Source organism: Rhyacophila brunnea, unplaced genomic scaffold (genome assembly GCF_057557595.1).
Source record: "Rhyacophila brunnea isolate RB1 unplaced genomic scaffold, BYU_Rbru_1.0 scaffold_2, whole genome shotgun sequence".
NCBI lineage: Eukaryota > Metazoa > Arthropoda > Insecta > Trichoptera > Rhyacophilidae > Rhyacophila > Rhyacophila brunnea.
In genome coordinates this window covers 51,211,732-51,225,062 of record NW_028232859.1, presented here as the reverse complement: position 1 = coordinate 51,225,062, position 13,331 = coordinate 51,211,732, and the positions used below count along the sequence as shown (strand labels likewise).

Genomic DNA, 13,331 nt, shown 5'->3' with positions numbered 1-13,331 from the left:
GGATAGTAGCAAATATGTTTGTAATTTTTAACATCACCGCTACGACCAAAAATCACCTAGCCTAGGAAACTTTACAAAAGGATAGGATTATAAAAAACCATAGAAGAGCTGTTTACTTCAACCATATTTTTGTAAAGAGAATTATGATTTATTCCAACTCATAATACATAGAAAGGTAGATGACAACAGAGACGTATATCAAAAAGAGATTCTATTGATTAAGAAAACGTATGCAAGTTACTTAATTTACAAAGGAACGGAGATATACTGCAATTATGTTTCCAACCTTCGATAGAAGATGCTAAAAAGTGCTTGGCTGGACATCGTGGATAACATATAAGACATATGATAGCGTAGGTGAACTAATATTTTTTTATTAATCATAACACATGCACGAGTATTGAGAATATTTCTTCGCATCATCCGACAATCATGACATGTGGAGTCGATCGTGTGACAAGCGTGTAGCTGTTTTGCATACCCCTTCTATGCGTATGCAAAATGTTATTGAGACTTTTTCCGCCCCATTTGGTTACCTCTATAAAGTTGGGTTGTTAACAACCTCTCTGCGTATTGTGTGATCTTTTTATGTAGTTTATATTTAAAAAAGCGCGAAATCCGAGTATTATACTACATTGGTCTTACTAAAAAATAAGCTTCAACAGGGTTGCCACATTTTTTTCGTTGTAGATATAATATAATATTATCATGCATTGTTTCATTTACAAGCTGCATGGTATGTAATATTTTCTTTTCAGGCGCGCAAACAAAGCTGTATATTCATAATATTTTATTAATTTTAATCGTGTCCGGATTCAAAAATTACCTCCCCACTTGTGTGCGTGCTTATTTGTTTTAAATGCACTTAATAAATACAGTTTTTAGTAACTACCACTTTAATAACTCTTAAAATTAACAAGAAACTATTATTATATATGAATTGACTGCGAACTTATCGCACCGTGAGTGTAAATACAAGGCATCTGCAAAATACATATTTTGGACATATTAGCCTTCGAATTGTTAGGAGAAATAGAGTTTCTAAAAAAAACATAATATTTGGTTTATATCAACATTATATTGGATGTTCTTTCAGTTACTTCACTTTTACATTATCAAGTTCACGACTTTTGCAGTTGTGTTGCATTTAATCTCGAAATTGAAAAATTTGCAGGTGCCTTGGTTTTACACTCACGGTGCGTTATGTTCACTTCTCGAGGAGAATATCGAAACTAATCATCATTTTTAAGACATTTTGGAAGCAAAATTTTTGTATATGTGTGGAAAAATGAGTTCATTTTTTTTTATAAAAGATTCTATCGAATTTTCCATGATAATTTTTCATTTATATATAAAAATATGGATAGGTTCCTACAACTTAACTTATTAGAAAGTAGTGTATTCAATTTAATGAATATAAGTTTAGGTAATAGCTGTTTATATGTAGGTAATTTTTGTAATATAGGTATCATAAAATGTACAACAATATTTTTTTTTATTTTAAGTCATGAAAAAATTACACAAAACTTTGGTACATAAATTTATTACATACAAACGTTGATTGTAATTCATATAAATTAATCAAACTATTGCTTTATTATAACAATATATCTATATTAATATATAACAGTATTATATGTAGATTTGAAACATATTGTTTTATTAATTAGTCAGAAAATCTATCGCAAACTGTGCTTTAACACAGATATCATTTCAATAATTTAAAAAAACTGTGTTAATGAAGAGTGACGAAACATTTTTGCAACCCTAACTCGAGCTTCAAACTATCGCAGAGCTTCTGCAAGACGTCGTTATCCGATTCCAAATTTGAATAAATTTAAATTCGGGCGCGTGATTTATTGAGTATTTAATTTAAATTTTTATTATTTGTTATTCTTAGCTTGCCCTTTTGTACGGAAGGAATACTTTACCTGTGCATACTCTCGTATCATAACTAAGCATTTATTTTATACTATAGGGTTGGAGTTATATTATTATTTCTATGCGCAATCACGGCCCGAGGCTAACGACGCGTGAGATAAAATTTGCCCTTCCAGTTGATCGAAAATTATATATTTTTAAAATATTTTGGCGTATAAATGTTTGATATATATATTTTTAATTATAACAGTGAATGAATAATCCTTTATTAGTAGTATTGCTTTAATTATGAACTTGCCAATAGTTTATTACAACGTAATATAATAAATCGATATTACACGTCATGACAACCTAAAAATAAATATATTTGTCTATTCTCTATATTTTTTTTGTTAATAATATGTATATCATATCAATTTATATAAATTATGTCTTAACTTATGACGGATTTTTTTAATTTTCAAATAAATATGTATTGAAATATTTCGTCTCTGTTCTGGCAGAACACACTAACTGGAGAATACTAGCTTTGAGTAATTTAACTTTGAAGTTGTTAAAATGTTTGAAATGGTCCATCATGTGAGTTTATTAAGTAATCGTAAAAAGGATGACTTTAAAATAAAGACCACTTATTTATTAAGAAGGTTTCCAGACGGTAAAGTTTGAAATAAGGAACATTTTGGTATAACTAACTCAATATGTCATTTTTTCGAATTAGTGTCTTCTGCCAGAACAGTGACGATTTTATGTGTCCTATTATGTGGAAATTAATAGTTCAAGTTTAAAAAGTTATTTTACAGTTAAAGTATTAGTTAAGTTGAAAATGTTTTTAAAAAGTAGATAAGTAGCGGTGCTACAAAAGTGATCTACGCGCAGGCCTGACATGGTGGGAGGCGCGAGAGTTGGCGATAGACCAATGTAAGTGGCGAGAAGTAGCGCTAGCCCTATAAATACCCCAATACTGGGGCGTGACAGGGTGAAAGAATAAGAAGAAAAATAATATAGGTATTGTATTGTTTTATAATAATATAAATTTGGAGACCTAACTCTTTTAATACCGTATTTCAATTTAAATAGTTTTTAATGGGTAGTATTGAAATTTATATTTACCTAAGTAGTCAATAGTAATATTATAATATAATATATTATGGAGTAGTAAGTTGATAAGTCTTATTAACTTAGTAACTGAAATACATAAATATATTCGTGAACTCTTTAATACTCATGTCTATATTTTTTTGTATTCTATCGTGAATTTGAAAAATATTTTTTTCAAACAGATATTCTTGGTCTGGACTAGGCAATCTAGTGATAATTAATTATTTATGCATAATATCAATATACTTACGGCCAAACGTCTGCAAACTTCCCGTCCTTGGTGGTGATAATCTGCTGCGTAGAGTTGGGCGGCAGGGGTGGTAGTTTGTAGTAGTCGTAGAGCAAGGTAGGTGGGTCACCCTGGCCTCCGCCCTGCCCACCGTCCGAGTCCAGGAGCGTCGGAGTCGAGGATCCGCCCAAGGAGTGGTCGCTTCTCCACTCGCCAGTCTGCATTACTCGCTCGCCAGTGTCTCTGCGTCGCCTGTTGAATAATAATTTTAAATTAGCATTCACGTGGTAGAAATGCAGACAAATTCCACAATATTAACAAAGTACTAAATATTAGCTAAATGCTCATTTAAAAGAGTCACTGCGGATGATCATGCGCAGTGAATTGAATGCAGGCGTTAATTTTTTGTTTACCCGTGTCACTGAAAGTGAAATACATAATTCATTCAAAATAGCGTCAAGTGAAATTACGCTGCAGGTTGGAATTCAATCAATTTGTGATTGTTTGTTATATGAATGCAGAAATTTTATAGAGAGAAAAAAGAATAGGAAAAAGAGTCGTTAGTGGATAAAACCATAGACTAATATACCTACATGGGTAGAGCGACGTAATACCATAGGGATATATTATGGTGACAGTTCTCAAGGGCGCAATGCGCATGCGCAGGACTTTTGGAATCATCCGCAATGAACACAAAATGATCCAAAGTAGAACAAGTTAAATTTCATTCACATTTGTCACTAGTCACTGGGGATGATTCCTCCGCGATGATCGTCAAAAGTGAACCATGTAAACGGAACTTTACATAAAATACTATTCCAAGACAATGTTGTTCCGCATATGAACCGAAAGCCTGTCAATATTGTTTTTTTATCATAATGAGCATCATGTATACTATGATCTAGACAGCGCTCGAAATGGTAAATTTTACGAACCGGAGCGCTCGATAATTTTACGAAAATATTAACATAGTTATCTAACTTTATGCGTATTGTATAAAAATCTAGCTCAGACGGTCAAATTATTTTTCATCGATGTTTAATAACCGTAACCATTTCGAGCCCTGATCTAGAATCGTGTACAGTCAATAATTATGGTTAGAGACAAGCGCATCTATTCTATACACAAGACTGATGTAGGCCGCTATCGAGGGTAGTTTTTCATTTTTTGTATCGAAGTATTAGTACTTACTGTAACAATTACAATAAGTTAGTTGTAATTGTTATAGTAAGTGCTATGTTTTCACAGCACCTTTCTTGGTTGTGTTCAATTTTAGAGCGAGATAGACAGTTTTGACTGTTTAGACGGCGAACTTATTGTAATTGTTACAATGACCGGAGTGAGTGGAGAGCGGTTGTGGAGGAGGCCAAATCCCACCCCGGGATGTAGCGCCGTGGAAGAAGAAGAAGACAATAAGTGCTAATAATTCGATACAACAAAATGAAAAACTACCCTCGATAGCTTCCGATAGCTGCCCATAGCAGTATTTTGTATAGAATAGATGCGAAGGTGTCTCAAATAAATAGCATGTACTTACGCACTTCGCCAGGTTATTGGTTGTGCCAACATTAGAGTACCAATATTTTGAGCATAGGTATTATTCATAAATGAAATTAAGGTAGGTATGTTAGTATAGTTATTTTATCTAACAATTGAATGTAATAAGCAGTAACGAAGACTAGCGCGAGTGTGGTGGCTGTTAATAAGAAAAAAAAAGGATTGCATAAAATCTTTCCCAAATTCAGGTCGATGAAATATAACAGATTAAATTCTAATGGATTTAAGTTTTTATACTATTTCATTTGAGTCGTTTTTTGCGACCCGGGTTTCGCCTTTAGGCATCTTCAAGCAGTATGTGCACTTACCAGTATATTCATATAACGTCCTAAGTGCAATCGTGTATTTTACTTAAAATTGTACAATAATGAGAGCATCACAATTTATAATGTATTAATTATACGACTTCGGTAAGGAAGATACATGCAGTGCATAAACAAGTTGCGAAAACAGTTATTTTTCGAAACCCCAAAAATGAGCATCCAAGTCGAAGGCTTAGAATGTGCTGTTGGATACATCGGCATTCATTCACTTTCTCTTAGGTATGCTTACATACTGTAGTTTAAGTGCTAGAAGATATCAATATTTGGCCACGTATTTTTTTCGACTTATACGTGGTGTGAATGAGAACTCTGCCATTCTTGGTAGTATTGACTTGTGTGTCCCTGATAACTATCTTAGAAATCGGGAGCATTAGTTGTTTGTTCTCCCGAGGAGCAGAACTAACCTGACATTGGTGATGCCAATTGGGAGGGCAATAACTCTGTTCAACCAAATCGCTTCGGATGTTGATATATTCCATCTACGTGAGGATGAGTATAGGTGGACGTTATTTTATAAATTCTTAAAATAGGGTCTGCTTAACTCATCCGGTGTACTTCCTTGTACCTATATATTTTTTTTGTATTTACACATTTATACTGTAGAATAACTTGAAATAATATTGTTTTAATAATATTTCTTTGTTTCTAAATGTCATGTTGTGAATGTCTTAAACTTATAATTTGTAATGTCCACAATATGTAAAATAAATGAATTGAATTGAATTGAATTCATGATTGGTGATTGGCAGCGAAGTATCGCCAAACTTTGGGAGGCGGAGATTCCTATATTGTGGTACCAAAGATGATGATGCGTTGTGCTATCTCTATGTAGAGAGATGGGGTCAAGCACAATATTCTAACACACTTTCTCAATGACGACATCAGGACGTTCAAAATTAAAGATCAAAACAAATGCTTTTTTTACATACACTACTGTTAAAATTAAATTAATAACTCACGTTTTACACTTATGACCTCAACAAAAAATAATTAAAAACAAAAATCAATGCTTAAAAATCGTTTACCAACTCAAAAAAAAAAACGCCAATTCACCGCAGGCGATCTGTTACTTTTCATATAATGAGGTAAATATTTTGACACTATTAAAAATCGTTCTTTAGTATCAGCCAAAAATTAATTAATTATATAATAACGTAAATTCAATAACGGTATTTTTATTAAAAACATATATTTAACGTTTTTTTTTTAATGACATATCATGGGAAATAAATAAAGTTTGACGAAGATCTATTTTAAAATTCGACGAAACTATTTGAATATACAGAAATTTGTTGAAATCAATTTAACTCAGCAATATCTAGTAATTAAAAAAAACACTTTAAGAGATAACAATTAATTGATTTTCAAATGGATGTTAATAAAATTAATTGCCAAAACAACAATGATTAATAATAAGCGATCACGAGACCATTAGCCATTTATATTGACATTAAAATATGTGTGATTAGAAGCTGAGCTACGTATGTATATATTTAGGTAGGACCTCATATTAAAAAAATTAACGACTCGCAATACACAATCGACAAATGATTTTTAGAAACTTAAGAAATATAATATATTATATAAATGATTTTATTTAAACTCGCTTTGGAAACATTATTACAATCTCAGTTACTTTCGATTCGATGCTGGATTACGTTGGATTTTCTTTGCTCTCTCCACTCTTCTCCGTGATTAGTTTTTCGTTGCTATAAATATCGTGTTTTAAAGCTTTTGCCCACTTTTTGATATCGGTAACGATAACACTACATTATCTTCTGTTCTTCAAGCGATGTAGCCATCGCTGTGTCAATCTCCACTTTGAGAGCTTCACACATTGTATTGTATCCTCCAATTTTGATTCTCTCATTTACCGTTTCTTTTTAATCCCTGTACGTTATGTCAAAGATGCATCTCTCCACTAATCCATACCACGTTGTGTTTCTCTTAGTTTTTATCGTAATCCATAGCCCCGAAGCGGGCCCTCAGGCCAATACGTTTGCCCGCCTTAACCTATCCACACATATTCCACAAAACTCCAGAGTTCCGTATAAAATAAGCGATTTTTGGTATTTTTAAATAAATGTACTTCAATTATCAGTAATAATTGACATCGTATTATGAAGCACTGATCGTAACACCTTTTGTAATAGCCAAGTAACATACGACCCTTCGCTATATTGGATCAGGAAACATAGTAAAAATAATTATAAAATAAAATTCTACTCGTATTTTTTTTATTATTAGAGAAAATTTGTGGTTTGTTTATCTCACTTAACTGGTCGACCAGCCACACCGAGCTCTCCTACGCTCGGGCCACTAGAGTAGAGCCTTGTCAGCCCCTCCCTTGTGGGCCATGTCGTAATCTTTTTTTAATGTAAAGTTCATATTTTTCATTGATACATTAGCACTGAAGAAACGCATTGGCTAAACTTTTTATACTTTAGGTGTGGTGAGAAGTCATTATTTAATATTTTATTCAGTCATCTAAATCCACTTAATTCTAGCGATACCTATAATACATTAATATTAAACTTAAAAAGACACTAATTTACTGAATGTAGTGTATTATTCAATTATATATTTGAATATCTGCCATAATTTACATAAAGTAAGTTTTAATTGCTGTGTTAAAAAAACTTATCTGATATGAACGTCATTAAAATTTGTGCTATTGTGAAAAAAGTTTGATAAAATTAATGATTTAATTTAATAATAAATAAATTATTTAAAATAAGTAATTAGGTAGTGAGAATTTCACAATGCGTGGCAAACGGTAGCAGTCTGTATCTGCTAAAACAAGTTTCGATCATTGCTCAAGTCAATAATAATCAATATGCAAATGTATTCCAGAGTAAAATGGTCAATTAATATTAAATTCACAGCCACGTTTCGTTAAATCATAAATAATGTTTTTTTACAGCAAAATGCGTCAATTATTATTCTCCATAGAAAGCACACTTAAGATATTATATTATTATCAGAAAAGTACGTTAAGCTATTTATGAACTATATTATAATATAGAATATAAATTTATTTTGAAATGTATTATTATCATACCTATTGATGAATCATGTAACCATGATTCGGAAGTGAATGTAAATATAATTTGTGCCGCAGGCGAAATACTATAATTTACAAAAATAGAGAGCAGTCGAATATTGATTATAATATTATTTATTGAATCCCATAAAATAATTTTACTATTTAGGTATCTGATGAGTTTTTTTACTATCTATATTAATTGGTATTGGTTAATTTAAGTTAACAATATTATCAAGTACTGATAATAAAATATTATATTTTTTTTTTAAAATAACGCACTTGCAACAAAATGAGGTGAGGCGCGGGTAGTGGAGCGCACGCACAGAAATTTAATAATTAATTATACGAATCAGTGTATTTATTTATTTTTCCTTTAACCATATCCGATCCTAATAGGATCATATGGGCCTCCACAGGGTGGAGGTTTTATTGACAGATGTTTGTTTTTACGAGAAATGGATACCAGCCACTTGCTAAACCTATTAGGTCCATACTCTGACTCATACACCAATTTTTTCATATAAAATACTTCTTCACTATTATTTATTTCGTATTTTACGTGAATGAAGCCGTCGGCAATACTTAGTACCTATTCTATAATTACTGAATCATCATAATGGAAATTATTGAAGTTTTGATTATTTAATAAATATCGATTATTATTGGCTTTAGTGCAGGCTATAAGCGCATTGCGAAGAATAATAGTTATAACCTACGCAGTTCAATAAATACGCATTGTCAAATATGATCCACGGCTTCAGAAGTAGAATTTATACAACTCACGGACGTTGGAAAAAAATACGATCAAGCGTTAAAAATTATCATCGACAAGTAACTGTTCAAAATACACTTGCACCCGAATTTCAACTGCTAATAATCACCTAACATATTGTCGATATGGAAATAAACCAGTTAGTTAGCTACCCCTGAATTTGAATACACGTGCTTAGCGGAAAAACCTGTAATATTATTATGTCCGGTGCAGAGTTGTTTTTAGTCAAACTTTAAAAACAAGTTTTGAAAAAGCTACCGGGTGCAATAAACGCATTCTAATTGCTTCGTTTTTTATATTTTGTTTTTAAGTAATGTTTACCTAAAAGTCCTGCCATCATACACATTTAGTATCATTTGATAATTAGTTTAATACCTAAGTTTAAGACTTATTGCAAATTAGACACATATGTATTAATTTTTTAAATCATTATCATCAGCTGGGGTCGATTAACTGGTGGTTGAAAGCCTTCTCATTCACTATTGTTGGCCCTTAGTTCATTGCTATCTTAATTAATATCTTTCATCAATCCAGTGTAAATTGGCGCGTCTCTGTGGTTGATAATTTTCCATTATGTACAACCGTATGAGTGCATTTATTTATTAGTTGTCCACCCACCGATCAAAGTATCCGATTCATTGCCATTTTATCAACTTGTCTAATTTCGTATCTATTCTTTTATTGCGCTGTATCCATGTTATGTCAAATATCTAAATTTCTAAGCCATATTGCGTTAAGTACTCTTATTTTTTGAATTTCTCTTTAGTAAAGTTTTCATATTTTACATGAATACGTTAGCACCAGTAGTTTATATATAATATATAGTAGAGTAGCAGAGTATAAAATGAAAACTTGCATCTTGGGCATAACGCTTCATGACAGTAAAAAGATCAAATGAGTGAGAGAGAGTGAGTATATAACCGATTAAGATTTGATAAAGTTTTCTAAATAAATGAGATAATCGTTAAATAAATTTAGCCATCCAATGGTACAAAACGTTTTAAATACTTTATAAAATGTTATTACAACTATCCATGTTGAACAAAAAAAAATGTTAGAACTGTGTGACTTAAAGTAACTGATATTTTGAATGCGAGAAAAGGGAAGATAATATAATAAATAACCTTATGAGTAAACTGATTGATAATATCGCATATACGCACAGAAAAAGAACATCGAATAAATTGAAATTAGTATTCTATGAACTGTGAGTTGAACTTCATATCTAGCATTTATATTATTAAAAATAAGATCTTCGATAGAATATTAGTAATGTTTAGAAAATTACTGCCATGGTTAAGTTTTGTAATATAATAGATTTTTAATAATATACTTGTTAAAAAATATTGAATTAATATGTATAATATTTTATTTTTAATTATATCGTAATGTAAATATCGCATTATTAATTATGTTTATCAAACGTTGCGTGTCCAGTAGATCGACATAACCTTTCCAATTATTGTTCGGTAAAATAAATCATTAGGCACATATTTCCAGCGAGCAATTTATCTGTTTGACAGGCCTAATAAAATTACTTCAATACAAATATCTTTAATAATTCAATTTTCAAATTCACCTCGGTTTACTTATTGACTCCGATTTTGGTTGCAGTCTGAGTGATTCGTTTCGCGCAATTAGTTGTGAAGTGAGGTGTTTTGCATCAAACCTGGCGTATGGTATTAATTGCTCGTAGGTTTATAATGTTTTTATCACTGTCTTATCTATAACAGTATGAAACAATCCGCAAATGCAAGAACACAATATAAGAATTTAGCCAATCTAAAATGTAGGTATATTTTTGTTGTCACCTTTACTCTAGGATAACTATTGTTTGTAATGCAGGATTATTTGAGTTCAAACATAGAGTTTTTAGTAATGTATTTTAAATTTACTATACTTATAGTTTTCGATCAAATGAACAAAAGAAATGGACGTTTAGAAATACGTATTGCCACTTTGTCGGTCTTGTTCTGACCGCATTATTACACCATTATTATTGCTAAAGAGAAAATACTGCAGTCATTATGTTTCAAATAATAACGTTTTAGCAATTTAATATCTAAATATATATATTAAATTATTTAAATAGTTGAATATTATATCGATAAGTTAACACATATTATACATATCGCCTTTTTATTTCTTAAATATTTAAACGCAAAATTATTGATAATTCGTTTTACATGACTCTTTAAAAAAATCTGATAACTAAATGAAAACCTAATAATATATTGCTTTTATTCACATATTATTAAATAAAATAATATTCTGTTTTATTCCTTAATCCGCTACTATATAAAAAAAGTGGCTCAAAATCCAGTGATTTTTGCATTTAATTAATATTTACTTAAAAAGTCCAACTAAACGAAACTAATATGATAGAGAGCGATTATTCATAATAAGAATGTTTATTTTGGATTAATAATAATGTCAGTTAAACTTTTTATTCAATTTAAACTTATGGATTAGGTAAGTTAAATAACTTTTGATAATTGAAATATATTAAGTATCTCAAACCGTGCGTGCCTGGTTGTTTGCTTTTTTAACGTATATTGTTTCTGAAAATATACATAATAGTTAGAAAAAATGGCTGATAACCATACAATCGTTCCTTGTAAAAAATCTGTTAGTATAGATTTTGCTATACGGCTTAATTTACTTCGCATATAACAAAAATATTATAACAATAATAAAAATAAAGATTCAATATAAAGCATCACGTAAAAATAGGAAAATGCATTTATATATTATTTGAACTATAAAATTCTTCAAAATGATTGAATTGATAGTTTTTAAATTGAACGACTCAGGTGTGCTGTTGTATTACCTCAGCCAAGACACGGCAGCTGTATTGACAGGGCGAGTAGACGGTAGCAAAGCGGAGCTATTTGACAGATGCCAATAATTAATTACATCACCAGCCTTTCACACTTTTGAACAAAGTTTTACCGTTCTTCCACCCTACACAGGAACAACTCTAAAATCCGTATAGTATATAAGTAGAAATTTTAACTAATTCAGCGAATTAATCTACTATATCTCAGATAAGGCGTCATATAACCAATCGCCATATTAAAAGGTAGTTTCTCAAAATATATGAACTTAAGTTATAAATATTACTTTGAAATGAAATTTAAAATAAACGCAATCCAATCCTACTTTGACCTAATTTAATCCACATTAGCTGTTTTCCAAAATTAATTCACTGAAGCATTGTCTCACTTTGTCATTATTTTAACAGAAAGCATTTCGTTGTAATTATTATAATATGTATTGTGCACATCATCATAATCATCAGCCTGAATCTATCCACTGCTGGATGAAAGCCTCTTCAAGCTGCTTCCACTTCTCTCGGTCCTGTGCATTGCTTTTCCAGGTACTTCCGCAGAATTTTATCATTTCATCGATTCAGCGGCCTCTAGGTCTACCTTGCGGACGTTTTGTACTTCTTGAATACCACTGGATGACTAGATTTATTCAACGATTGTCTCTTCTTCAAGCTATGTGTCCAGCCCATCTCCATTTAAGGCGTTTTAATAAACTCTATTACATCGCAAACCCTTGTCTGCTTCCTTACCCACTCATTGTGCACATATTATATCAATAATAACTTGGGTAGGTATATGATATTGATAATATTTATAATATATTAAACGGGACGTTTCATAAATATTATTGATAAAATATTAAATTCAATAAATCACGTTTATTATTAATTACCATTGCACGTCTCATTAGAAGTGTAAAAAATATTTAACTAATGTCTGTTGTTTTGTATTTGGTAGGTAAAATTATGTAAAAATGAATCATTACATGATATCATTTTGATTTTTATAAAATTCAAATAAATCACTGATAATATTCGTGAAATGGCAATGAATTATAAAAAAATATTTGATTATCTCCTGCTTTTTTAATAGAAAAAGTGACGAAATCACACATATTACATTAAATAATTAAAATATTACGTTATTACCACTTTATTCTTGGCTAACATTGTTTAAAGAAACATCAATTAAAATAGATAAATATATATTTTAAAATATGAGAGTCGGTTATTATTTTATAATAAGTGGTTTGCAAGAAACAAATGCGGAAAAGTTATTTTGTAGTTTGATTTATTGTTAGTAGGTAATATGTAGGTATAGATCAATTTAACTTAAAAAGTCAAACTAAGGTGTCTTTTTCAAAATTAAAATCGTCATCACCCAGAATCAATCTACTGCTTGATGAAGACCACCTATGCACGCTTTTTATCTCAATATCATTAATTTCTCAAGTAAGTTCATAGATCACTGGCCGTTTAGTTCATCTCGCGTAGTACTGTATAACGGCGTTTACCCAAGTGACATGTCCAGTCCATTGATATTTAGTAATTCAGCAATATCTATCGGATTGTTTGCTTCCATATACTCTAGTATC

At 30.8% G+C, this 13,331-nt stretch overlaps 1 protein-coding gene across 8 annotated transcripts in view; it reads right to left on the bottom strand.

The window, feature by feature from the left end:
- Window positions 1–13,331, bottom strand: part of grh (grainy head) — a 562,310-nt gene that overhangs the window by 188,519 nt on the left and 360,460 nt on the right. For all 8 annotated transcript variants that reach the window (XM_085947266.1, XM_085947268.1, XM_085947267.1 and 5 more), the window contains exon 3: window positions 3,230–3,460. In XM_085947266.1, the coding sequence (XP_085803392.1) occupies window positions 3,230–3,460 (231 nt within the window). The remainder of the gene's footprint in view (window positions 1–3,229; window positions 3,461–13,331) is intronic.